Source organism: Pimephales promelas, chromosome 5 (assembly GCF_988280905.1).
Source record: "Pimephales promelas chromosome 5, fPimPro1.hap1.1, whole genome shotgun sequence".
Classification (NCBI taxonomy): Eukaryota; Metazoa; Chordata; class Actinopteri; order Cypriniformes; family Leuciscidae; genus Pimephales; species Pimephales promelas.
In genome coordinates this window covers 15,991,714-16,016,017 of record NC_142773.1, presented here as the reverse complement: position 1 = coordinate 16,016,017, position 24,304 = coordinate 15,991,714, and the positions used below count along the sequence as shown (strand labels likewise).

At 39.3% G+C, this 24,304-nt stretch overlaps 1 protein-coding gene across 5 annotated transcripts; it reads left to right on the top strand.

Annotated features, from left to right (window-relative positions):
- The first annotated feature begins 132 nt into the window (after positions 1-132).
- On the top strand, positions 133-22,574 carry rc3h1b (ring finger and CCCH-type domains 1b). 5 transcript variants are annotated; one of them, XM_089131023.1, is made up of 20 exons: positions 134-308; positions 1,770-1,807; positions 4,054-4,506; positions 4,583-4,703; positions 6,805-7,044; positions 7,426-7,601; positions 7,809-8,009; positions 8,123-8,255; positions 9,133-9,364; positions 9,460-9,699; positions 10,728-10,924; positions 13,888-14,312; positions 16,041-16,196; positions 16,651-16,797; positions 16,894-17,107; positions 18,067-18,157; positions 18,551-18,641; positions 18,721-18,888; positions 19,035-19,129; positions 20,296-22,574. In XM_089131023.1, the coding sequence occupies exons 3-20, from the start codon at positions 4,276-4,278 to the stop codon at positions 20,456-20,458; spliced, it is 3,321 nt and encodes a 1,106-aa protein (XP_088987149.1). In that variant the 5' UTR covers positions 134-308; positions 1,770-1,807; positions 4,054-4,275; the 3' UTR covers positions 20,459-22,574. The 5 variants fall into 5 exon arrangements, with proteins under 5 accessions (XP_039517122.2, XP_039517123.2, XP_088987149.1 ...); XM_039661188.2 differs by lacking the exon at positions 1,770-1,807 and having other exon boundaries at positions 133-308; positions 16,660-16,797; XM_039661189.2 differs by lacking the exon at positions 1,770-1,807 and having other exon boundaries at positions 133-308; positions 18,748-18,888.
- The last annotated feature ends 1,730 nt before the right edge of the window (positions 22,575-24,304 follow it).

The following is a 24,304-nucleotide window of genomic DNA, read 5'->3' as shown; positions in this document are numbered from 1 at the left end:
TGTGTGTGTGTGTGTGTGTGTGTGTGTGTGTGTGTGTGTGTGGGTGTGGGTGTGGGTGTGGGTGTGGGTGTGGGTGTTTGTGTTTGTTTTCAGCGCCGCTCGGCCACAGGGGGCGCCCCGCTGCTCATTCATTCTTCTCCGCCTAGGTGAACTCGAGCGCTGCGCTGCCTCTGCTGGTAGTTGTGCGCGAGGAACTCCCGAACTACTTCGGCAACCCGTTATAACGGTCGACATGGCGACCGAGGAAATAACTAAGCGTTTTCTTAAGAAAAGATGAAGATAGCTGATACTCAGTGAAGAATGAGCGAGTGAGTGAGCATTTGTTGTGTTGCGCCTGTGGGATATGCAGAACTGCGGGTTTTGCGTGTATTATGTGTTAGTTTCTGGGTGTGGACCGCACACGGCTGGCTAACGGCTAATCTGTTAGCACGATTGCAGCATTTAGCCGCCCGGCTAGCCTTGTGTAGCTTCGGCTTGAGCTATTTTTCGGTCAACGCAGGGGCTTAATCGGTGGTTCGTCCGTGCATCATCTAGTTTTTGACGTTGTCTTTGCCAGTAAATTTGATTTAAGCGATGTATTCAATTTAAATAGCAATTTCGTTAGCCATCGTAGCTTATTAGCTTAGGTTGCTAGACTGAAAGCTGTGTTTACACGGGCCTCCGTTTACAAAAATAGCTGTTTACAGAAATCCACGTGATTTATGTATTTGCATGTACGCTTACCACATGTCACGATTCCGCTGCAGTGTTTTGACATGGTTGGTCGGATAATAATAATCCAGTGTTTTGGTCAGGTTCAGTGGTTGCTGTGTTACATAATCGGGGAATATCTTGAGGTTTAGCATAACCAGATCGTATATTGCGCATAAATAAACTCGCAATCTCACATGAGCACAAATTTGAGTCTGTTTAATTATTTTTCAATGCTACAATCCCTGTTATGAATTAAAAGAGGGCGTATTCAGCCCAGATAGACACGAGAGCCAGCGAACATTGTGTTAGCCTGATAGCTAATTGAGATTGGACAGTGGAGAACGCAATATTAATCTGTTAATCAATGTGGATTATTTGTGCCAGGTAACTTAAATGGGGTTATTTTTTTAATACGTGTCTATCAAAAGACTTAATGTAACGCTTATACTTTCAAGTCAAGTTTATTGACAGACGAGTTAACGTTAGCCTGTGTAAATTACACCACAGCTGAGTAGTCCAATTTTAACTAATAGATGTCGCCATACTCCCCCCCCCCCAACCGATAAATCACAGTACTTTAATATCACTTTTTTTTATTACTAATACTTTTTGTAGTGTTATGTTTAAACATGCTGCGTTATGTAATAAAAAATGCACTTATTTCCATATATTCCCAGCACACAAATCTGAACATTATATAAAGCCTTGTTCATTTTGTTGTCATATTATTATTTTTTTTACGGAGGGGATTTTTGATTTCTCCGTTTGTCAGAAAACACGGTCAGACAAAATTACATTTCCTCAATGTTTTTAGTGAATATCATGAATAACCCCCTCTGTTATACAATTTAAAGTGATAGTTCAACCAAAAATGAAAATGTTTTCATCATTTACTCACCCTTAAGTTGTTCCAAACCTGTAGAGTTTCATTCTCCTGTTGAACACAAAAGAAGATATTTTGAAGTATCTGCACCGATTGACTTCCATGCTGTTTTTTTCTACTTTGGAAGTCAATGGCTGCTGTCAACTGTCTGGTTACCAACGTTCTTTAAAATATCTTCTTTTGTGTTCAACAGAAGAAAATAAACTCATCCAGGTTTGGAACAACTTCAGGGTGAGTAAATGATGACAACTTTCATTTTTGGGTGAACTATCCCATTTAAGGTTTTGTATTTAAATGCTTCTGAAGTTGAGATTTCGGACTCGGCGCATTCGAAAAAATAATAATTTTGAGCAAACGGCATTTAAAGATAGCTATTGTTATTTAAAAGTCTTCAGATGCAATTAGATAGTGTAATTAACACTTAAAGGAACACTCCGACTTTTTGGGACTTGGCTATTCACCTTACCCCCCAGAGTTAGATAAGTCCATACATACCTTTTTCATCTCCGTGCGTGCTATAAGTCTGTTTGACGCACCCACCGCTAGCCTAGCTTAGCACAAAGACTGGATGTGAATGGTTTCAGCTTTCATACTAATCCAAATAAGTGACAAAATAATGCAAACGTTTTCCTATTTACATGTTGTGGTTTGTATAGTCACAGAGTGTGCAAATATCAAGGCCATATGAGACACAGACATCTTTTAACCGTATAAATAATTCTGAAGGCGAAGCACTGCTACTTGGGCAGAGTGATAACCATCACCTGAGACGCACCGTGACGAGGAGCAGAGAGTTCGCTCAGTGTTTGGGTAACAGAGTCAGCAATTACTAACGTTAGATAGAAAAGCATAGTTTATCATGGGTGTTTGCTTTATTGTATGAGCTGTGACAATAAACAGGGGAGACCAGGTACCATGTTTCATTGATTTCCAACCAAAAACGCACCCAGATTTATAAATATCACATGAATAAATAATTATTATTACAGGAATCAATATATTTTAAATGCAATTTATTAGCTGAACCAAATGTATTCAACAGTATATAATATACAGTATAATTGCATTACTATAGGATAGAATAAGGGGAAAGTAATAGCACAAATTGTTTTTGCACAATGAACTCACAGCCTATCGTACCATTTTGTACGCTCAAGTTCGTTATTTCCATGGTTATGTCAAATTTAGGCTACTAGGCGCGCCGCGCGCAGGGTGCAAGTTCAACGCGGTGAACGCGCTCGTTTTTTTCCAAGCGCGTCCGCACCGCATCAAGATAAGAACATATTCATACCCTAATCATATAATAGTGTCACTAACGTTACATTAGCTCTGGCTAATGGCACAGTTACAGTAGGTCATCTAAAAACATAACGGAACACTTACCTCAGCCGCAGGTGATCCACTTGTCCTGTCTGTGCTATAGATGGGATGGCCGTATCCTTCAGCACATTATGGTCTGTGTGGCAAATTCCATTTTTTCAAAATAGTCGTCCATTGAAATGTACCGAGCAAACATAATGTCCCTTGATAATCTATTTAGGTTTGTTTGGATAAATATCCAGAGTAAGTTAGCCATTTCTTCATCCAGTCAGCGTTTTTAGTTGGAATTCTGTGAAACATATGTTATTACCTCCCCTGTTTACTGTCGCAGCTATTTACAATAGAGCGAAAACCCATGACTCTAAACTACGCTTTTACTATTTATAAATTGCTGACTCTGTTACCCAAACACTGAGCGAACTCTCCGCTCCTCACCACGGCGTGTCTCCGGTGATGCGGTTATCACTCCGTCAAAGTAGCAGTGCTTCGCCTTCAGAGAATAGTTCCCAGGTTTTATACGGTTAAAAGATGTCTATGTCTCATTTGACTTTGTTATTTGTACACTCTGTGACTATACAAACCACAACATGTAAATAGGAAAACGTTTGCGTTATTTTGCCACTCATTTGGATTAGTATGAAAGCTGCAACCATTCACATCCAGTCTTTGTGCTAAGCTAGGCTAGCGGTGGGTGTGTCAAACAGACTTATAGCACGCACGGAGATGAAAAAGGTATGTATGGACTTATCTAACTCTGGGGGGTATGGTCGGTGAATGGGCTAAAGTCCCAAAAAGTCGGAGTGTTCCTTTAAATGTGTATTTTGGATGTTTTATTTCCACTAGTCTGAAAGTAATGGAAGTAAAATAGCATGGTTTTGCCTGTTTTGTCTTTCCGTAATAGTCTCTCAATGTAATATTCCTTGACACAATTCTTTTCAGAAACTAGGAAAATACTTTTTAAAGAATGTATTCTATAAAAACTAGTCTTGTTTTTAGTTTTCTGCCAGACTTGGTGAATCTTCAAATTCAATAAGCCAGTCGGTTACTGTATCAACTGCATTACTGTGCTGGTTAATCTTTATCATGAAAGTAAACATATTGTTTCTTAATTTCCATATTTGTCAGATTATTCATCAACGGCATCTCTTTTGTTCCAGGTTTCAGGTTTCACACCATGTGATGATCACCCGGGACGTGTGAACTTCTTTAAGAACTCCTGTGTTCAGAAGATTTTTTGATTCCAGTGGAATCTTTCATCCCCACCCCCCGCCCCCAATCTATTATTTCCTATTTGTTAAATGACACACCCAATCACACATACACCTGCACGCACATCCAGGAGAAGCGCCCTTGTTTACATGTAGAACAACCTCGCTACAATGCCTGTACAAGCTCCACAATGGACAGAGTTTTTACTGTGCCCCATATGCACCCAGACGTTCGAGGAGACAGTGCGTCGGCCCATCAGTCTGGGTTGCGGCCACACTGTTTGCAAGATGTGCCTCAACAAGCTTCATCGCAAGGCCTGTCCCTTTGACCAGACGGCCATCAACACCGACATCGAGCAGCTGCCCGTCAACTCGGCCCTTCTGCAGCTGGTTGGGGGTCAGGTGAGGCATTTCGACCGACTTCACCACGCAGCGTTATCGTAGTGTGTACTTCATTTAATTAGTCTTTTTGTGTCAGGTGCCCAAACAGCAACCTGTGGCACTCATTGCGTGCCCAGAGGACACCAAGCATTATGATGAGGCTCGGCAGTGCGTTGAGGAGTTGGCCCTCTACCTCAAACCTCTCAGCAGTGCACGAGGTACCTGACATACTCTCACATGGTCTTTAAAGTAGTTAAGTGCACTAAAAACAACTTTTGTTCACACACCAAAGCCACTTTCACACAGAGATTCCGGAAAATACACGGATAATGTGACCCGGCATTTGTCCCGGAGATTGTTTGATTTTGGTTCATTCACACTGCCAGTGATTTGCCGGTGTTCTGTCGATTTTTGCTGGCTTGTCGAAAAATGCTACCGTAGCGCGAATTGATCACAGAATGCCGATTAAAGTCGTATGAAATACAATTCTAATACAATTCTAAGTTATGAGTAACTACTGTATACTGTAGACTACTGTTTTTATTTTAAACGGTGTGAAAAGTAAAAATTATCTTAAAATATTCATCTTTGACTTGTCAAAGTACACCTTTCCTCATAGTAACTGAAACTTTCAGTTATTCTTTTTCAGCTGGCTGACCGTATAAATATTCATATGGTAGTAAGCATTTTTTAAAGGGGAATTATACATTATAACAGGAAAATGTACCTTTTGTAAAAAAAAAAAAAAACTGTGAGTCTGCATATGCGCATAACCGGTAAGTAGCAAATCTCGATGGGTAGCATGAATCGTCAGAACACCGAACACACACAACCCGTAAAGACACATGACGTCAGGATGAGACGTGTATCGTACGCGTCGAAAAGATATACACGCGCATACCGTTCCACAAAGCGAGTAAACGATCTCAGCTTCAGCGCGGATAGTGAGGAGCTCCTGGTCTCTGCTTCGTTCCAGTTTGCAGACATTTGTTCGTCCTTTCTTTGTTGATGACAAACACAAACTTTCTTCTAAAAGCAACAAATGGCACGAAATGATGGCACAAACACAAACACGATGGCACGAGCGTCATCACTATGACACACCCCTTACGGCATTGGTCCTGGCTTTTGTTCACACAGCGCGCGTTCCGCGACTGATTCCGGCAATGTTACTAGGTCCCCAAACCCGGCATCGATGCCGGTATCAATCCCGGGTCGTGTTTGCGTTCACACAAAAGGCGTTCTGGCAAATTCCCGGCAATTTCCCGGGGTCAACACGCTGTGTGAAAGGGGCTGGTGTCAATAAAAGCTTTCATTGGATTAACAAGGACGTTTTCAGTGCTGAAACTTACAGAATATTCTTATAATATAATGACCTCTTAGATGTCAAAAGCTCAAGGAAATTTTGATTTCTCAGTTCATCACCCCTTTAAAAATGAAAGAACGCATGAAGCTAATCAAAATTGTCTGCGTGCTTAAAAGGAGAAAAGGTATTATGTAGGAAATGGTTTGAGAGATGCGTGGAGCAAGGATTGTGTGTTCTCCAAAGAAAGCATTGGATAATTTTCCAATGTGCAAATGTTTGCTTTGTTTCTGTTTGATATAATTGTAGATACATCTATTAAGATACAGATATTCTGGTCTATAACTCCACCCTGAACATCCCCTCTGCCCTATATCTCATTGGGTACGGGTCATCGCCGATGTAGTTTTCAGTCAGAACAAATTTAACACAGAAGGTTTTTGAATCGCTGACTGTTCCAGATGTTTAGCATGCCAAATATCTCACAGTTTAGATAATCAGCGATTACCTCAGATCTTGTCTTTGATAATTCATTCATTGACTGTCACTCGCGATTTGCCTCCGATTTCTGGCATTTGTTGGCATTTTACAAAACCTGTCAGCAAGTGAAAATTGTGCAGTGTGAATCGTCATAAAAGATTGATTTTGAGATTTTAAAGTCAATATTGGTTCAACATAGTGATGACATGTTTTACCTGTTGGAGCTTATACATGTAACATATGACATAGTCAAGATGCATCATCCGAGAAGCCATACTTAAATGTCACTTTTTTTTTAGTCAATCATTTTGGCCCTCCAAAGCCATTTCGGGAAAAGCCAATTTTTTATTTATTTTCTAAATCAATCATTTTTGGTTGCCAAAATTACAGTGCATAACTACTTTAAAGTCGCAATGTATCGTAAGTTACATAAATAACAACCATCCATATATAGAAAGCAGTGAATATTCATTTAATGTCAATTGTAAGCCAGTATAATGGGCATGACCAAGTAATCTTTTGAAATCATATTTTAGGAGTGGGGTTGAGTAATGCTGCTCAGAGCATGCTGAGCCGCCCCATGCAGAGGAAGCTGGTGACTCTGGTGCACTGTCAGCTGGTGGAAGAGGAAGGACGGGTCAGGGCCATGCGGGCGGCCCGCTCTCTGGGCGAAAGAACAGTTACGGAGCTCATTTTGCAGCACCAAAACCCCCAGCAGCTCTCCTCCAACCTGTGGGCTGCCGTGAGAGCCAGAGGTTGCCAGTTCCTGGGCCCCGGTAAGATGACACTTTAAAAACCTCTATTCACACCAACATAAATGTTTGCCATGGAAATTTTGATTTGATTTGTCTGTACAGTCCATTGCATAAAAAAAAAAAAAATGTGTCTCATATCAAAATAGACTTTTCGTGAGAACCATCAAGTCAAATATTTATTGAATGGGATCAGAAGCATGTATCTTATTGGTCAGCTTTGTCACAGAGTGATGGAAAAGTATGGAAAAGGGATAAGAACACCTCTCTGCAATTGTCCATGTCAGTCTAGACAGATGTAATAATAGTTACAAAATTAAATTGCTTATCTCAACAGATTTTTCACAGTTTGTCCTGGTGTTGTAGAGCTCTAGTGTCTTATGTTTGCCCTTTTTTAACTAACAGCCATGCAGGAGGAGGCACTAAAGCTGGTGCTGTTGGCTTTGGAAGACGGATCCGCTCTTTCTAGGAAGGTTCTGGTCCTCTTTGTGGTCCAGAGACTTGAACCGAGATTTCCTCAGGCCTCCAAAACCAGTATTGGACATGTAGTTCAGCTCCTCTACCGTGCCTCCTGCTTCAAGGTAGTTGTCCTTTATTTTGCACTTGATCAAAACCGAGCTGTTTACATGCATCTTACGAGTTTGTCTGCAGCTTTTCTTTTTTTAATTCAGATCTGATGGGAGTTAATTAGATTTGTTTCTGTGTCTTTGAATGTGCAACTAATATTTTCATTACCATAACAGCTCATTTGCAATAACACTCTCTTGATTTACTCTTGTGAATCGTAGGTGACTAAGAGAGATGAGGATTCATCGCTAATGCAGTTGAAAGAGGAGTTCCGCACGTACGAGGCACTTCGGCGGGAACACGACTCTCAAATAGTTCAAATCGCGATGGAGGGAGGGCTCCGCATCGCCCCTGATCAGTGGTCCTCTCTGCTGTATGGAGATCAGTCTCATAAGTCACACATGCAGTCCATCATCGACAAGGTATGACGCCCATCTGTCTGCACTCTGCATGGCTTGAGAATTCCCTGAATCCTTTCTAATTCCAGAAATAGTAATATCTCTCGGAATAATGGAGTAATGTGCTTCTCTTTCAGCTGCAGACCCCAGCGTCTTTTGCTCAGAGCGTCCAGGAGCTGACCATCGCACTGCAGAGGACGGGGGACCCTGCCAATCTCAACCGGCTCAGACCTCACCTCGAGTTGCTCGCTAACATCGACCCCAGTCCAGGTTTGCTAAAAGACAGACATTATGATGGACTGAGTATATTTGTGTTATACCAGTGGTTCTCAGTTTTTTAATGTCACCCCCCCCTTTAAATCAGTGTTCATTTCGTTGACAAATAATTTTTCATCAACAACATTTCGAAAACGAGACGATAACTAAATAAAAACGGTTTTAAAAGACAAAAACTAGAATGGAGCTCTCTTTCGTTTCTGAATGGATAAATACACACAACTTTGTGTAAATATCAGTTTTGGACAGTATCCATCCAGTCGGTTATGTCTCTTTAGAACGTAAACCGTTGTGAGAATATCATATTTGGATCCAAACATTCGGTTTTAAAGTGACAGTGCGTTATAGGCCTAAACCTAATGCCGTGTGCACCCTTATTATTAATGAAACAACAAAAGAAAAAGTAAAGCATTCACTGCTCTTTAATAAGGATTAATTATATTTCATTTATACAATTAAATATGTGTGCTTGAAAGAATGAAGAAAGATGTATGAAAGTTGTTCTAAAGAAGGCCTATATAATTCGTTGAAAAGAAGATTGTGTTCTACTTTAGGATTTAATTTGAAGATATTTATTTTGTCACAGCAGTTATTTGTGTGTCTGTATTGCATGTTCAAACTTTAAAATCATTCATGATAACGGGTTAATGCTTTCTCTGGGAGTATAGAATGGGTTTGGACATTTTAGATAAATTTGTAATTATGCAAATTAATGTAAACCCGTTAGATTGACTAAATCTACTGTATCCCACACTTTGAGAACCACTGTGTTGTACTAAGATATTGAATTCCAGTGAATTAGAGCTGAGTGGTATGATGCATGCTTGCTCTGTTCTGGGATTTATTTGTGCTTTGATTTATCTTTATTCAGATGCTCCTCCTCCCACCTGGGAGCAGCTGGAGAAGGGGCTGGTGGCGGTAAAGACGGTGGTGCACGGCCTAGTGGACTTCATCCAGAACCACAGCAAAAAGGGTGCTGACACGCAGCAGCCTCCCCAGCACAGCAAATACAAGACATACATGTGCAGAGATATGAAGCAGAAAGGAGGCTGTCCCAGAGGAGCTAGCTGCACATTCGCTCATTCTCAGGAGGAGCTGGAAAAGTGAGTGACGTTGTAACATCTTGCATGTCGGGTAAAAAAAAAAAAAACGTTCTTCATTATAATGAAGAAACTTTTTTGTTGTTGTTGCGTTACAGGTACCGTAAAATGAACAAACGTCTTGCTGCGCGAGTGCCCTGCACCCCTGGCCTGCTTCCTGAGGAGGGGATCCCACTGGAGCCTGGGCGAAAGGCCCTTACCAACGGCATTGTTGCTGGTCCTGGGACGCCTCTTCCCCAGCTCATCCCCAGAGGCACAGACCCCTCCACATATGAGCTCTTACTCAAGCCCAAGATGGATGGCTCTAGCCACAGTGCTCCTGGGTCGCCACCTGACTCGTAAGAATTTGATTTCGTCAACCTTGTTTGACTTCACGTTCCTTGCTTTTTAGTATCTGAATTCTTTTGACTCAAACAGCAACAGCAAAATGTTTTGTTTTATTTTCCCAATTTCAGTTCTATTTTGTTTATGTTTTTCAAATTTTTGTAAATTCAAAGTTACATTTTTTTTACTCCCCTCTTCTTCTTTCTCTTGCTGCTCCCGCTGCTCTTGAGTCTATGGCAGCCCATTGAGCTGTATAGTAAAATATTGTGACATTTGGCACATTGATAGAGGACATCTTAGCATTAACCATTAATTTTAAACAATTTTGTCTTTAACTCATGTTTTTGCTTAACTTTTGAACTGTAATGACTAGAAACTAAATATTTTCCTCTGATTCCTTGGCTCAAGATGTTTCGATTGCACACTATTGTCATTTTCCATCATGAAAAATTTTCCAAAATACCTACTTAAATACTCCCTTTAGACTGATGCTCCAATTTTCACAAAAATGTAACCAGATCATCTTCCTACCATGCTGACACAAAAACTCAATAATTAAAGAAAATTCAAGTTGATTTGTCAAACGTTCTCAGAAAACTCCCAAACTAATTCGAACGAAGAGCATGTCAAAATGGGTGTGAGGCTACATCTCTGCTTATAACTTCTAAACAATTTGACCAAAAATCACAAAACTGGTAGAGAGCAACATGCCTATTGTAATGAACATAATGAACCAGATCTTAATAGATTTCTTGGGTCATGCCAAGACAATAGATACCAACTTCCTGTTATTATTATTATTTTGAGAGGTAATTGTTTTTATCCCAAAATTGGCAAATCTGAGCAAGACACCTAACCCCTAGTTGCTCCAGAGGATAAAAGCGTCTGCTAAATGAATAAATGTAAGTGTAGATAAATTCCATTTTATGTAAGGATTCTGCGATTTTTGCATCACTGAATAATAGGGCCTATAATAGCCTTGGCTTTAACAGGATCAACATAAGTTACCACTGACTCATTTCTGCCTCTTGTTTCTCTTCAGTTTGGATGCATCTGGCTTGTCCCTGACACCCCACCCTGTGTCTCACCACAGGGCGGAGCACTTACCCATGCCCAAGCAGGTGCAAGTCGTGCCCAGAGGTGCGCCACAGATGTATCCGCAACAGCAGCCCGAGCTCTTCTATCCAGAGCCAGCCAGACCTGCCTCGGGATCTCAGTATGACACTCAGTACCCAGCAGGTGAATGCATTTGCTCATATGAATGGTTGTCTGAACAGATTACGAATATTGTCATTCATTGGCTCCAGAGATTCTCGAAGGTCCCAGTGTTGATCGTTAAGACGTTTTCATCTGATACTGTGTCCTAACTAGATACTGCCGACCAACCAATCAAAATAAAATGTTAACATGCAGAGTGATTAAGTGTGTGTATATATATATATATATATATATATATATATATATATACAGGGCTCCAGACTAACTTTTTTTACTAGGAGCGCTGTTGCCCCTGACTGAAAATTTTAGGAGCACACTCAGAAAATTTAGGGGCACACCTTAAATCAGCTCGCAAAGCAATTATTCAAATTTCCCCCAAAACAACTGTAATACTGACAAATTCTACAATAATAAATAGACTTAACATTATGATATGCTGTTTTATTTCAAGTACACAGGGCTCCAGACTCAAATTTGAAAGCAGCACCACCTCAACTGAGAACTCACACCGAGTTCTACAAAAAAAAAAAGAAAAAAAATCTAGTAGCACTGGGGCTGACAATAAATCACTAGGGTGTAGATGAAATTAACTTTAGTTATCATTTATAATGTCTTAGGCCTAATATTAAATAAAACAAAACTATTAATTTGAAAACATGGAGTGAAAATAGCCAATAAACATTCCTACTGTTTACAATGGTGTTATTATTTTTTAAATAAATGTTTAAATAAGAGTCTTAAAAAAATCTTAAAAATGTTTATTTTAGGAAAATCTTTGAAGGATGAACAAAAAATGTGTTGATCATCACATAAAAAATACAAAAAATAAAATATTTATATATGATATTATAGTTTTGATTTTGAAGTGCTAGAAAAAGATGTGTAGTAGGCTACTTGTAAGTGTTTGACTATTTCTTCCACATTATCATATTTATGGTTAGAGTTAAGTTACAACATTAGCCAAAATCCATGGTGAGCTGCTGATTTAGTGGACTGAAAGCCTTCTATAAGTGTTTATCCTGGTTTCCACGTCAGCGCTGTTGATATGATAACTTATATAACTTACTTATAACTTACTATATATGGTTTATAACAGAACTCTGCGCCGAATCGGAATGTTTCTCACTGGATCTCGTGGTGTTGATGTTATTAATTCTGAAGCGAATTCAATGGATTCATTCACTGGATCTCCTAACAGTGTCACATGAGCGAGATCGGCCCGCGACTGGCAAGTTCGGGGCTTTTTTTTACTGTCAGTGGTTCGGGTCGCTGGTGCTGCTGCTCGACGGTCCTAATCACGAGTATCGTATTTTAGTTCCACTTTCATTTTGTTTGTATTCGCTGCTAGGTAACGAGTCGATAGATCGCTTATTGCTCAGACGCACGTAGCAGGTTGTGATATTTGTCTCTGTCTCCTTCCTACAGACGTTTATGCGCGCGATTCCTGTCACGGATTCATTGACGCGCCCCTTCCACGCTTAACCATGCGTTTAACGTGTGGCAAATTTACTGGTCGCACATGTGCGACTAGATGTAAAATTCAGTCGCACACTCTCAAAATTTGGTCGCAAAATGCGACCATTTGGTCGCAGTCTGGAGCCCTGATATATATATATATATATATATATATATATATATATAGAGAATTATTGAATAGCTGTAAATGTTTGTTGAGGGCTATGGCTGGGATAAACGATTATTTTTTAAATGATTAATCTAGCGATTATTTTTTCAATGTATCGATTAATCTAACGATTCAACGACTCCACTATCTTTTAACGGAGTCTGAGTGAGTAATTTACTCTTTAAAATAAAATACTTTATTTTACTCATTTAAGACTGCTTGACAAAAGTTATAGTTCGTTCAAGCCCGAAAGAGAACTCGAATCGACATGCATTTTTTTGCGTCTACGTAATCGATGACGTCGACGCGTTGTCCCAGCCATATTGAGGGCCCATCATAATCTTTTAATTTAAAAGTTTCATTGCAAATGTATTTATTTGTATAAATGGATCAAAACATTAAATGCTAAAAACTAAAATCAACAATTGTAAATGCTACAAGTAAATTTAAGCATCACAACATTCAAATGTACAGTATTCATAAGAGATATGAATTTAAGGATTTGCTAAAGATTACATTTAACAAGGTTATTAAATGTTTACTTTTGAATGAGTGTTGGTTATATAAATGTAAAAAAATTAGCAGAAATGACGATGAACAATTATGTCTAACGTCTGCCAATATACTATATTTTAAAAATAAATTGGCTAATAACTGATCTGTTACCAATTTATTGTACAATTTGTGACTAGAAATGCATTTAATTTCTTCTAAAGGCCCAACGAATGTTCGGCACAAAAATTTGGTACGATTTCGCATGCGATATGTCTGTGCACTTGTTGTGATTATTTTATGATTCTTTTTATGTAAAGCACTTTAAATGACCATTGTGTATGAAATGTGCTTTAAAAATAGACTTGTCTTGCCTTGTCTTGCGCAGACCAATGTGTAAAAGATGGCAGAAATACCCTGGTACACAATCAAACACTATTTACATGTTTTTAACCATCCGTTCAGTTTTTTTTTATTTTATTTTTTTTTATTTACTGTGGTGTTTATCAAACATAACTAAATTCAAGAATACACAGTCAAGAGAGCCACTTTAGGATTCTTCCTGTGAAATTCAGCAAAATTGTCTGTTCCTGAGAGCCATCGTGTCAAAGTTTTATGTAATGGCAGCGGATCTGTTCATTTTACCAAATGCGAATATTATTCTTCATAGTGCGCTGGAGGGGAGATTAAAACACCTCTCTGTGAAATTGACGGCATGCAAATGCTTGTGTTGGTCTGAACAATTGCATTAACAGCTGTTCATTCAAATTAAAATGTGTATTGCATGACATTTGTGAATGAATACTTGCCTTAGTGTGAATAGGCATTTGGATTTTTCATAATGCTCATAACCTTTGTTTTCTTTCAGGCAACCCCTACCCATACCAACCACAGTATGTCTCTCCCCGCTACATCCGTAACCCGCCTCCCCCGGGCGAGTCTGCAGTGCCACCTTACACAGAGCCCTACCCAGGTTACGGCCCAGAAAGCCAATACCAGGGCCACCACTCTGGTCCCCCTTTCTCAGCCCACACCTATGGACCGCCCCCCCATTACAGTCGCAGACACGGACACTATCCCGCACCCCCGCCTCCGTTTGCCCCTCCCAGAGACGACTTGGTCAGGATGAGTCCCGTTCCCTTGGACGTTCCCCCGACTGCTATGCCTCCACCTCCATCAGGAGCTGCGGGCTCTCTGTACCACCCCCAGGAGACCTCATCCAGAGACAGATACCCACCGGACGGGTATTATCCTGCTGGACCGCATCACAGCCAAATGAGGTCCCACATAAGAGTGAGTTCTGTTCTTCTTAAAGTTTTTGCTTGCTACACAATAGGTTTACTTGCTTGTAGGGTTGTAACGATACACATATTCGTATTGAACTTTTCAGTTCGGTTTTCGGTACGCACTTTTAAATTAAACCAATTGGACCATTTTTCCTGTCGACCAAGATTTTTTTATTTCAAATGTAGGCGCATCGCAAGCGCTCTCATAATGTGGAGACGCTGGCGTGACAACATTGCCCAACATCAAATAAGCGGAAACGAAACTGAGCTACTCGGAGTCGTTATTGTGTGGTTGATGGACCGTTTATCAGTTTGGACCAATGCAGCGCGAGCCGATCTTCATCATCAGCACTGTTACTACACAGCCAAATCCAGTAAAGAAAGCATTTGAATTCACCACTAATTACATCGCTGAGAGATCTAGTGAGAAACATTCACATTTCTCTGTTATTAACGGATCAAACAGCGCGAGGAGAAACATTGTGCCATGAATGAACTAGCCAGTGTCCACAGATCAGCAACATTCACCATGGGTTTACTGCAGTAACACTATTAACCGTAATCATGGAAGTTTGGCAGGAATAGTAGGCTATAATGCTTTCAAGTAACATCACGTCGGTTTTATTTTGACATTATGAATACAATTGCTGCCCTCAAATGTTCATTTAAACTAAAACAAACCTGTTTATAACTACTACAATATTACATTTCATTTTGTCCAAAGAGCGGTTTTGTTTTATATACTCCTAAGAAAAGTCAAGTATAGCTCCATCATTGCTCAAAGTAAACAAAAAAATAATAATCATATGATATGTTACTTTTAATCAAAATATAATGATAAAAAAAATTAAATCAAGGAAATTTCTCTGGTATTTCTTTCTTTTTGCTGTATCGAAAACATACCGAACTGTCACACAAGTGTATCGAACCGAATCGTGAATTTTGTGAACCGTTGCTTGATATGTATGCATATAATGTTTCAAATAAAGTTGTAGAAATAGGTAAATGAACAGGATTATAAACATGCACACATATATTTTTGTGACCATTTATCTGTTACTAATATGACAGCAGTATGCAGAGAGAGTGATTTATACATGTATAGCACTCTCGTTGCATGCTGCTGTCATGTTAGTTTTTGACAAAGCAGAGCTTTAGGCTATGGCCAAAATGGCCGCAAATGATATCACCTGACGAAGAATGCAGCTCAAACCGCAATCTCTGATTCATTGACTTAGTGCTTAAGAACTGGTTTGAGCCAGTCAAAAGGATTTATGAAACTTGCTTTTAAGTTAGTGCTTTGAATCAGACTCTGTGTTATCAATGCATTGTTCAAAGGCAAGCCATAACTAAAATAATCCCTCGCCCAAACTGCAAAGTTTTTCATTCATTCTAATTCAAAATGAACCAGAAATAATTACTGTGATTGTTTATTTTAGGTAAATGAGACTTTTATTTGTTGTCGATTTGACAACATGTAATGAATGAATAATAGCACTCTAAAAACATCCACATACTTATGAACTTATGAATAGATGTTTGTGAATCTTTTTTAAGTGATTCTGTAATTTGTTGTCTAAAGTTCTTTAAGAGATACAACTTTTAATTTTACACAACTTTAGGCCCATTTTTAGTAAGTTTTTCTATACCAAGTCGTTTAATTTGAGTACTCGTTGCACTGGATTCCTTAAGCACCTCGAGTCAGTTCAGTTGTTTATATGTTCTCCCTCGGCAGGATCCATACAGCCGCCATCAGCCCAGTCTGGATGACTTGCACCGCAGGCGCAAGGAGCTGCTTGTCCAGCTGGAAGAGAGAAAAGTCATCTCCCCTCCCCCCTTCGCTGCCTCCCCCACTCCTACACACCCGTTCCCCAACGACTACCCTCAGGAGGTGAGTCCTGGACGAGATCCCCCAATGCTTGCTTTTAGTTATATCATCATGAATATAACATTGAGCCTTATTTTCTCCTCAGAATAAAAAATGAACATGATCATTGCAACTTTGTATCTCACAATTCTTACTTGGAGTTTATATCTGACAATTCAGTTATGAGAAAAAAATCAGATTTGAAACAAGTTAGCTTGCAATTGTAATACTGACAAGAAAAGCATTTTGAGGGAAGCTCGGAATTGTTGTAAAAAAGTCTATTTTGACTAAATGTAACTTTATTATGTGACAGAAACAAAAAAAAAACTTGAGTTGCTAGATATAAACTTGCAGTAGTGAGAATAAAGAATTGTGAGATTAAAATTGTGTTTTTTTTTTAATCCGTGCTGGAAACAAGCCTCCATAATATGATGCTCAACATTGCTCTTTGTAATTTTTGAATTCTGAATGTCTGCAGTATTTGCAGGACGGCTCTAAAGCCTTTGGAAGTCGGGAGCCGGACTATGCTGGGCAGTATTCCCCTTGGTCATGTGACACCATAGGATCATACATTGGCTCCAAGGATGCTAAACCAAAAGATGTCAGTAATGCCGTGGAGATGATGGCAAGTGATCTACATCACACTTTGTGTTTCCACACATCAACTGAGACTATTAGTAATGGGTCTTATTTGTTTCCTTCCTGTACTGTCCTACAACAGAATGCAGAGGGAAAAGTTCTGCGTGAACCTCCACTGGACACCCAGCGGCGCTCCGCGGAAGCCAAAGACGACGATCCCATCATTCCCTTTGGTCCTCTGCCTACAGTGTCTCCTTTTGGTGCCATTTCACGTACCTCTAAAACGGGTTACCAGACCACTGGGCCTGTACAGGCCATGGCGTCCTCACAGGTCTCGGGCTCCAAACACATGACAGGTGACTGGAGATCTTTATAATAGTCTTCAATAGGGATGGAAAGCTTTCTGGTGGATGGAAAGGTGCAATTAACACTTCTTAATACTTTTCAGTACATTTGAATGGAATTTTATCACAATTGCATGATATAAAGTCCAATTGAAAGTTATAACACCAGAATTGCTGTATAAACTCACAGTTCTGAATTTTATTCCACGCAATTGTGAGATATAAACTCACCATTTCGAGTTATAAAGTCCAATTCTGACTTTATAACTCGCAATCATGACTTTATATCATGCAATTCTAAATTTATTAGTTGTTATTGTGACACTATACCATGCAATTGAGAGATAAAAATTCAATTACCTTTTTAGAGTTATTATTTTTTTTTTAATCCATGGCAGAAACAAGTTTACATATACTTGTGATTTTTGTTTTGACCGATTCATTTAAAAACTGCTCATATTCAGTGTGGTCTGCCTTAGTGAAAGTGTTCAGAACTTCCAGCACTGTTAACTAAAAAAAGTTCACTATTTGAAAAAAGAAAGAAAAGTAAACGGATTTGAATACAAAAACAATTGTTATTTCTTAACCATAAAGCAGGAGTGACGTTCTTCCAGTCTTCAAGAATGATCTGTGGAGATCAGATTTTGGTTAATTTAGAGATTGAATTATTGGAATTTCAATGGTGTATTGGTTCAAGAAGCGAACATGAATCTCAGTGTGCACTATTGATTTAAAGTGCAGTTATGCTCTTCCATAGACATTTCAGTATTAATCCAAGCGATGAGAAGTTTTGTCTTTAAGTTGGTCACCCAGATTTGCTGCGATATCCAACAGAAAGTAGATTGCTTTGAAAGTGACTTCAAACAATGCTACACCTATTAACAATGAATGATGATTCAATCATTAATCATGTAGACTTTCTTGCTCAGCAGTTGTAGTTTTATTTTTGGTAAAGTTTGTTTTCCTCTCAGCAGAATATCCGTATGGAAGCCACAGCGGATGGGGCGGAACGTCGTATCCTCAGCACCAGAGCATCAACTCTCAGGGACACTTCAGCGAGCGGTACTGACTCTTGCCTTTTACAGTGTCAGTCTCGTCACTGAAGTTACTAGCAGAAATGTTCAAAGAATATGTTATTATCATTGCTGAAGACACGATGAAAAGATGCTTCATGGATGTTTTTAATTGAAAACAATGGTGATGAAAGCGACAAGATATTAACAATGCACTAATAATGTTTTTTAAAAATAGAAATTTTGAAAGAATTAGAAGTTTAGCCTGTTACAAATAGGTTTGTATATATGCCATTTAAGTCTAGTAAAATGTTCTTTCATGATGTTCATGAACTTTCCTCAAAGAAATAATCTATGCAGATGCATAATCAGGTTTTTTTGTATGTTTTTTTTTTTTTAAATTTTTGAGCATTGTGTTTTTTTTCCCCCATGTTTTTGCCAGTCTGCCCATGTCTGCCCCTGACCGCGAGCAGCTGAAGATTGAGCTCCAGCAAGTCAACCAACAGATCAGTCAGCAGACCCGCGGGATGGAGGTGTGTTTGAAATTTCCGTCTAAATTCATGACTCCCAACTAAAAAATAATTAATGTGAATATTGCGCTTGTGCGCTCAGGCTGCCAGTAACTCCATGCTCCTGCAGAGGGAGGCATGCGCGCTGGCGTCTCAGCCCGCGGCCGGGGTGAAGTGGTCTTCAGGTGGCACTGTGTCCAGTGAGCAGCTCAGCCTGGAGCTTCATCACGTAGAGAGAGAGATCGGAAAGAGAACCCGAGAAATTGCCATTGTGAGTCAAACAGCCACTGTTAGTGACACAGGAAATGTATGGTATCAGTTATGAGTGTTTTTGTGAGGTTATTTTTTTTCTAGAAGTGCTGATTTATTCTGGTATGAACAGTCTGAGCTCACTGACCATGTTTTTTATGATTGAAGGAGAACCAGGTGGCCCATGAGTACAAGCTGAAGGCCACAGAGAACGGGCAGCCTGACCATAAAGCCCAGCTGGAGGAACTCTCTTTAGCACTGGGGTGAGTGAGGAAACTTGTTTACTAGCTATTAAACCCCTTAGCTGTCAACCCCCCTTTTTTGAGAATGGGGGTTAAAATGCACTATTCAAACTTAAACAGTTGTAATTCAAGAATGCGTTGGAATATATACCCAAGTTTGGTCTTATTTTAAAGAAAACACTCAGCAGATTATTGCTGAAGTGAAAACAAATGAAAGTATGAAAAAGTTATGGAAGTTTAAATTTACAGTAAATCAAGTATACGGCTCTATAAATTTTTTATTTTATACAAAATATATATTTTTACAAAATATTTATTTACAAAAAAATGTCATAAATTCATCAATTACTCATCAATTACTTAAATGACGTTTAACGAAATTTTTTTTTTTTTTTACGTTTTTGTCACCATTTCTGAACAAGCTTACAATTAGGCAATATACACAACAAGCTTACTATATATGTTAGAGTTTTCTTTTAGGTTAAAAATCAAAATCATTAATAAAGGGACGCTCAAGCAGTGTGAACAATTAAAAAAAAGCCTAATAAAGCAGATTGCGCCAGATATCGTACAGAACGTACACACACTCAAGTCAGGATATGATTATCGTGTTTATATCGTTTCACGTTTATATTAAGAAAAACAATATGCAGGGGCGCCGCAAGCACTTTATGCTCGAGTGAGAAACGGCGCTGCGCTGACAGACGCTTCAGACACATAAAGATAACGGCGTTTCTAACAGCACTTCGTGTTTTCTTTTCTTAAACCGGTCTCCCTCAACGAAACTTAAAGGAAGTATTTGTCTCAAAATCATTTTGCTATTAGATATGTGTAATAAGTGAAAAGAACAGCGACCCGACTACTTTGAAAATCGTGCAGTCTGAACTGGACAGCTAGTTGTCTGCCATATGTAATGTGAGAGATGCACTGTATAATCATGTTAATAAGTTCATGAGTGGTTAATTTTACTCAGAGATGGTTGCGACTTCAGCTTTAAATGAACAAATAATGAGATGAATCGATTTTCAAATCCAGTCTCCATTCTACACGTTTACCTTGACATTGTTATTCGTTAAGCTATTTCCTTAAGCTACCATCAGCAAAGCCTCTTCTGTTGTTTGTTTTCCTGTTGCTCTGTTCCACTAATACACTTACTCTCTTTTGTCTGTTCCCCTTCTCTCCAACAGCGAGGTGTCTAATGGATCCAGTGGCATGAAGCCAGCAAGCAGTATGGGTGGATCTATGCTCTCGCTGGCCAATAAGACGTCGTCTCTCTCCCTCTGCTCCGCTGACCAAGCGGCGAGTAGCTCAGACCTTCAAAAGAACGGGGTCGTTCACTCTTGCTCTTAAAAGAGTGTATTCACACACGCACACATATACGCAGACAACCTCTCCAGAGGTCAATATTCCTCCTCGGAGGGCTTTGAAATTTGTCTCTTGACCAATTCAACCAGTTTCAAGAGGTTTTGCGAGATGCGTTTTTAATAATCGGACGGAGGGACACACACGAACACGCACACACCTGCATGCTGCTACATGCATGCACGACACAAACTTCTCTGTTGTTTTATTTAGAAAATGAGCAGTATCTGCCGTGATATAAATTTTCTTTCTTTTTGTTCTGTGAATGAGCTTTTTGTTTTAATGACTTCTCATCGCCTGGAAACCAGGGCATCTGAATAATGCTTAATTTGTTGTGTTCCCAGTATATCAAGAAAGGACAGTCAAACCCAAAAGCTAGCACAGACAGGACGACGCAAACTAGTGGAATGCAAACGAGAATCGGACGCACTATTTGTAGCATAGTGGGACTCGGGACTCTGTCGAAACGTTCCAACTCTCCCTGGATCTCTGCAGCCTTGAATATGATCTGACTCACCAGGTTTAAAGTAGCATGGAGAACCTTTTATGAATCCATTTTTATGGACCGTTAACACGGGTCTCCTCACATGACGCTCAACCGTGGCAGTATATCGCTGTAAGGCAGTTCGATTGAGCTCTGGATGACACAAGGGGGGCGAGAGAGAGAGAGAGAGAGAGATATCTTTTTATATATATATATATATATATATATATATATATATATATATATATATATATATATTCAGTTGTCGGGTTTCATTTAATTTATGGTTTGGCTATATAACTGTTAAGGAATTTGTAAATGTGTGATGACGCGTGTCTAAAGCATTCTGTTTTATAGAATGCAAACGGACGTCTTTAAAAAAAACGAGCACTTTTTTCCATGTTTTCCATGAGTGTGTGCTTTTTAGTCGGTTTAGTCGAACACTTCACTTCCCTTGTGTTCTTCAGAGCTCTGTGGTCAGGATGATTTTTGTTTCTCCCTGTGCCACAGTCTTCGTAAGATTACAGCCTATTAAGGAAATAATTTCATCATTTTTCCCTAACTTCTGTGAAGTTGCTTATTTGGCTCTCCTGGTCGAGTTTGCATATTCGGGTTTCGCCATTAAATTGCTGCAAAGAAACACACCGGGGTGCGTAGTCCCGTAGCGCTGAACGAGTGCGTTATAGTTTTGACACTCTGATAAATTTTTTTTTCTTTTTTTTTTTTCGAAATTTGCTTTGGTGAGAATGCTTCGTTAAAGGGATAGTTAAACCAATAATACGTTATGTTGTCGTCGACTCGCCTTAATGCCGTTCAAAACCAAGATGTTAAAAAAAAATGGACAAAAACAGTTTTGCATTCTACAGAATAATGTTTGAAAGACATGAAGGGAGTAAATTCTGACAATTTTCTTTTTTGGATTAACTATCCCTTTAAATCAAAATCCAGACAGATGTTTATTATTGATGAGCTATTTAAGTTTCCTCTTTCTCTTTATAAACTCTAAATTAGTTTGGAATCAACTCTAGACGATTAGAGACGATTATGAATTTCTGTAGAAATGAGACGAGCAGACTTTAATGCGACCCGAACGTCGCGTGGATCGAGGCCCATCCCTTCATCAACCTGCTTAGGCGCGTTTCTACACAGCGACCGTTTCCAAACAAGGCCCCGTAAATAAAGAGAACAAGAGTATTTGAAGTCTGAAGTCTTCCTATAGTGATGACATTCTTCACGTGTGACATTTTGTTCTAGTCTCTTGAGACCGACTATGATATAAAGCTCCAATTTTGGGTGCAACCTCTTAATGTGTAATCTTTTGTGGTTTTTGTGCTATACCCGTGGTGATATAGATGATTTCTCTTATTACGATGACTTGTAGTCACGGTCATTATTTGATGTTCTTGCTCGTGAAAGAGCACACGCAGCCTTTTTCAAGCACTCGTCGAGGTGTGCCGACGACATCGACCTCACTGTCGAGGTTTTAGACGTATCGCGTTGACGTCCATGCTAAATGTGCTGCCCCCTCTCCTCGAAAAGGAAACTGAATTCTGTTGAAGATCTCCTGAATTAGCCGAGGCTCTGCCTGATCTGAAATGCGCCACTTAGGATTTCTCAGCTGAGCCGCTTGTTTCCTCTCTGGTGAATCTGACGTCAGGCTGGATCTTTCCACCTCTGTTGTATTAAAGTGAAACTCATCAGAACATGCCAAGTCACATTTCACCCAAAGATTTAGTTAAAGAAACCATGTTTTTGTTTTGTTTGTGTCATTTTCATGACAATTAAGCACATCTACCTCCCCAAATTGGAAACACATGGAGAATTGTACTTGATTTGAATGCAAATGTAAATTTTTAATATATATTGAGATGAAATATGTTCCAGGCATGTTCTTATGAGATTTGACGCGTTTAGAGAATTCTATTTATATTGATACAAGGGGGAAAAGTGAGCAGGAGGCGTTTAAATCCAGCGGCTTATTTCGATGTCACGCCTATAGAGGCGTTTGAACGTGACTTAGAAACGTTAAATGGCGAGGCTTTTACACAGAGGTGAGGATTTGTGTTTATTTTCCTCCTCCCAGCTGTTACCCATACAATTTTTAGGAGCTTGGCTAACACGCTCCTGTCACCGGTTCGGTTAGCATTGGGTTTTCTTTAGTTTTTGTCTGGCGCAAGCACTAGCAAGTTTCGCAATGCTAATCGCTGCTACGACAGCGTTTGGCAGGTGTGTTGAGATTTCTTTGGCTTTCGCAGAGTGCCCAAAGCTGTACGACGGTAAGCATTCTCCAATGCCGGGATGCTGCTTCTATTTGAATCTTTGGATCGTATGGGAATGTGCTATCTTGTATTTAATATTTAGCACTTGCTTGGGTGCTGTAGAACTTTTTTCCCCCTCTAATGATCAGTGATCTCACTGAGCGTATTACTTCGGGCGTGGATATTTTGTTCGTTTGTTTTACAAATCGTCAACCATCCACACTTTTGCGACTTACGGGAAACGACTCAGTCAGGCTCATTTACAGTTTTGTGCATGAGGTTCTTCTTCCTCAAGTGAGAAATTGCAGAATAATGTGATTTTCTTTGAGAATGGGTCTGTTCCTAATGGATGATATTCATTTCTCTGCCTGGATTGTGTCTGTTTTGAACAGACCTGTTGAATTCATTTAAATGAAATGCAAATTAACTCGTTTTGAACCTTATAACACTGTTATGGCTGTCTTTATTTTTTGTCGTTTTGTTTTATTCCTAACTTTTTGGGAAATGTAATGGCTTTTTTATGATTACTTCCAAGTTGTCTTGTAAAATCTCTTAAATTAAGGTACAGGCTCAATTTCAACAAGGAAAGGTTTTATATATAAATATATATTATACTCCATTAAGGAATGTTTAGAACCATCTTACTCCAATGTGGATGTAGCCATTATTACGCCATTTTATGACTTTGTAAAAGAATTCACTGTGTGAAAATTGGTTTGCATTTTTGTATAATACAATCTGCTTTTTGTTTGTTTAAAAGGAGAGGGAGGTGAAACTGGATATTAGAGGACACGATTTAAATAAGAAATAATTTAACAGAACCTGTGATATTGAGAAGAAAATGTAACTTGTGTACAACGATTCTAAATGAGAGGGATGGAATAAACAATATTGGTAACACTGCTATAAAGATGTTTGTTGGCTCTGCTATTTTTATTTTATTTCTGTTTTTTTTTTTAGGATTCCTTTCAGTCCCAACACTGCGGCTTTGCAGAAACTCTAACAGATCTACGTACGTAGTTTTCCTGATTCAGGACAAGCTCAATGTATGGCATGTGATCTGACTGATCACACATATTGTACAGAACTTAA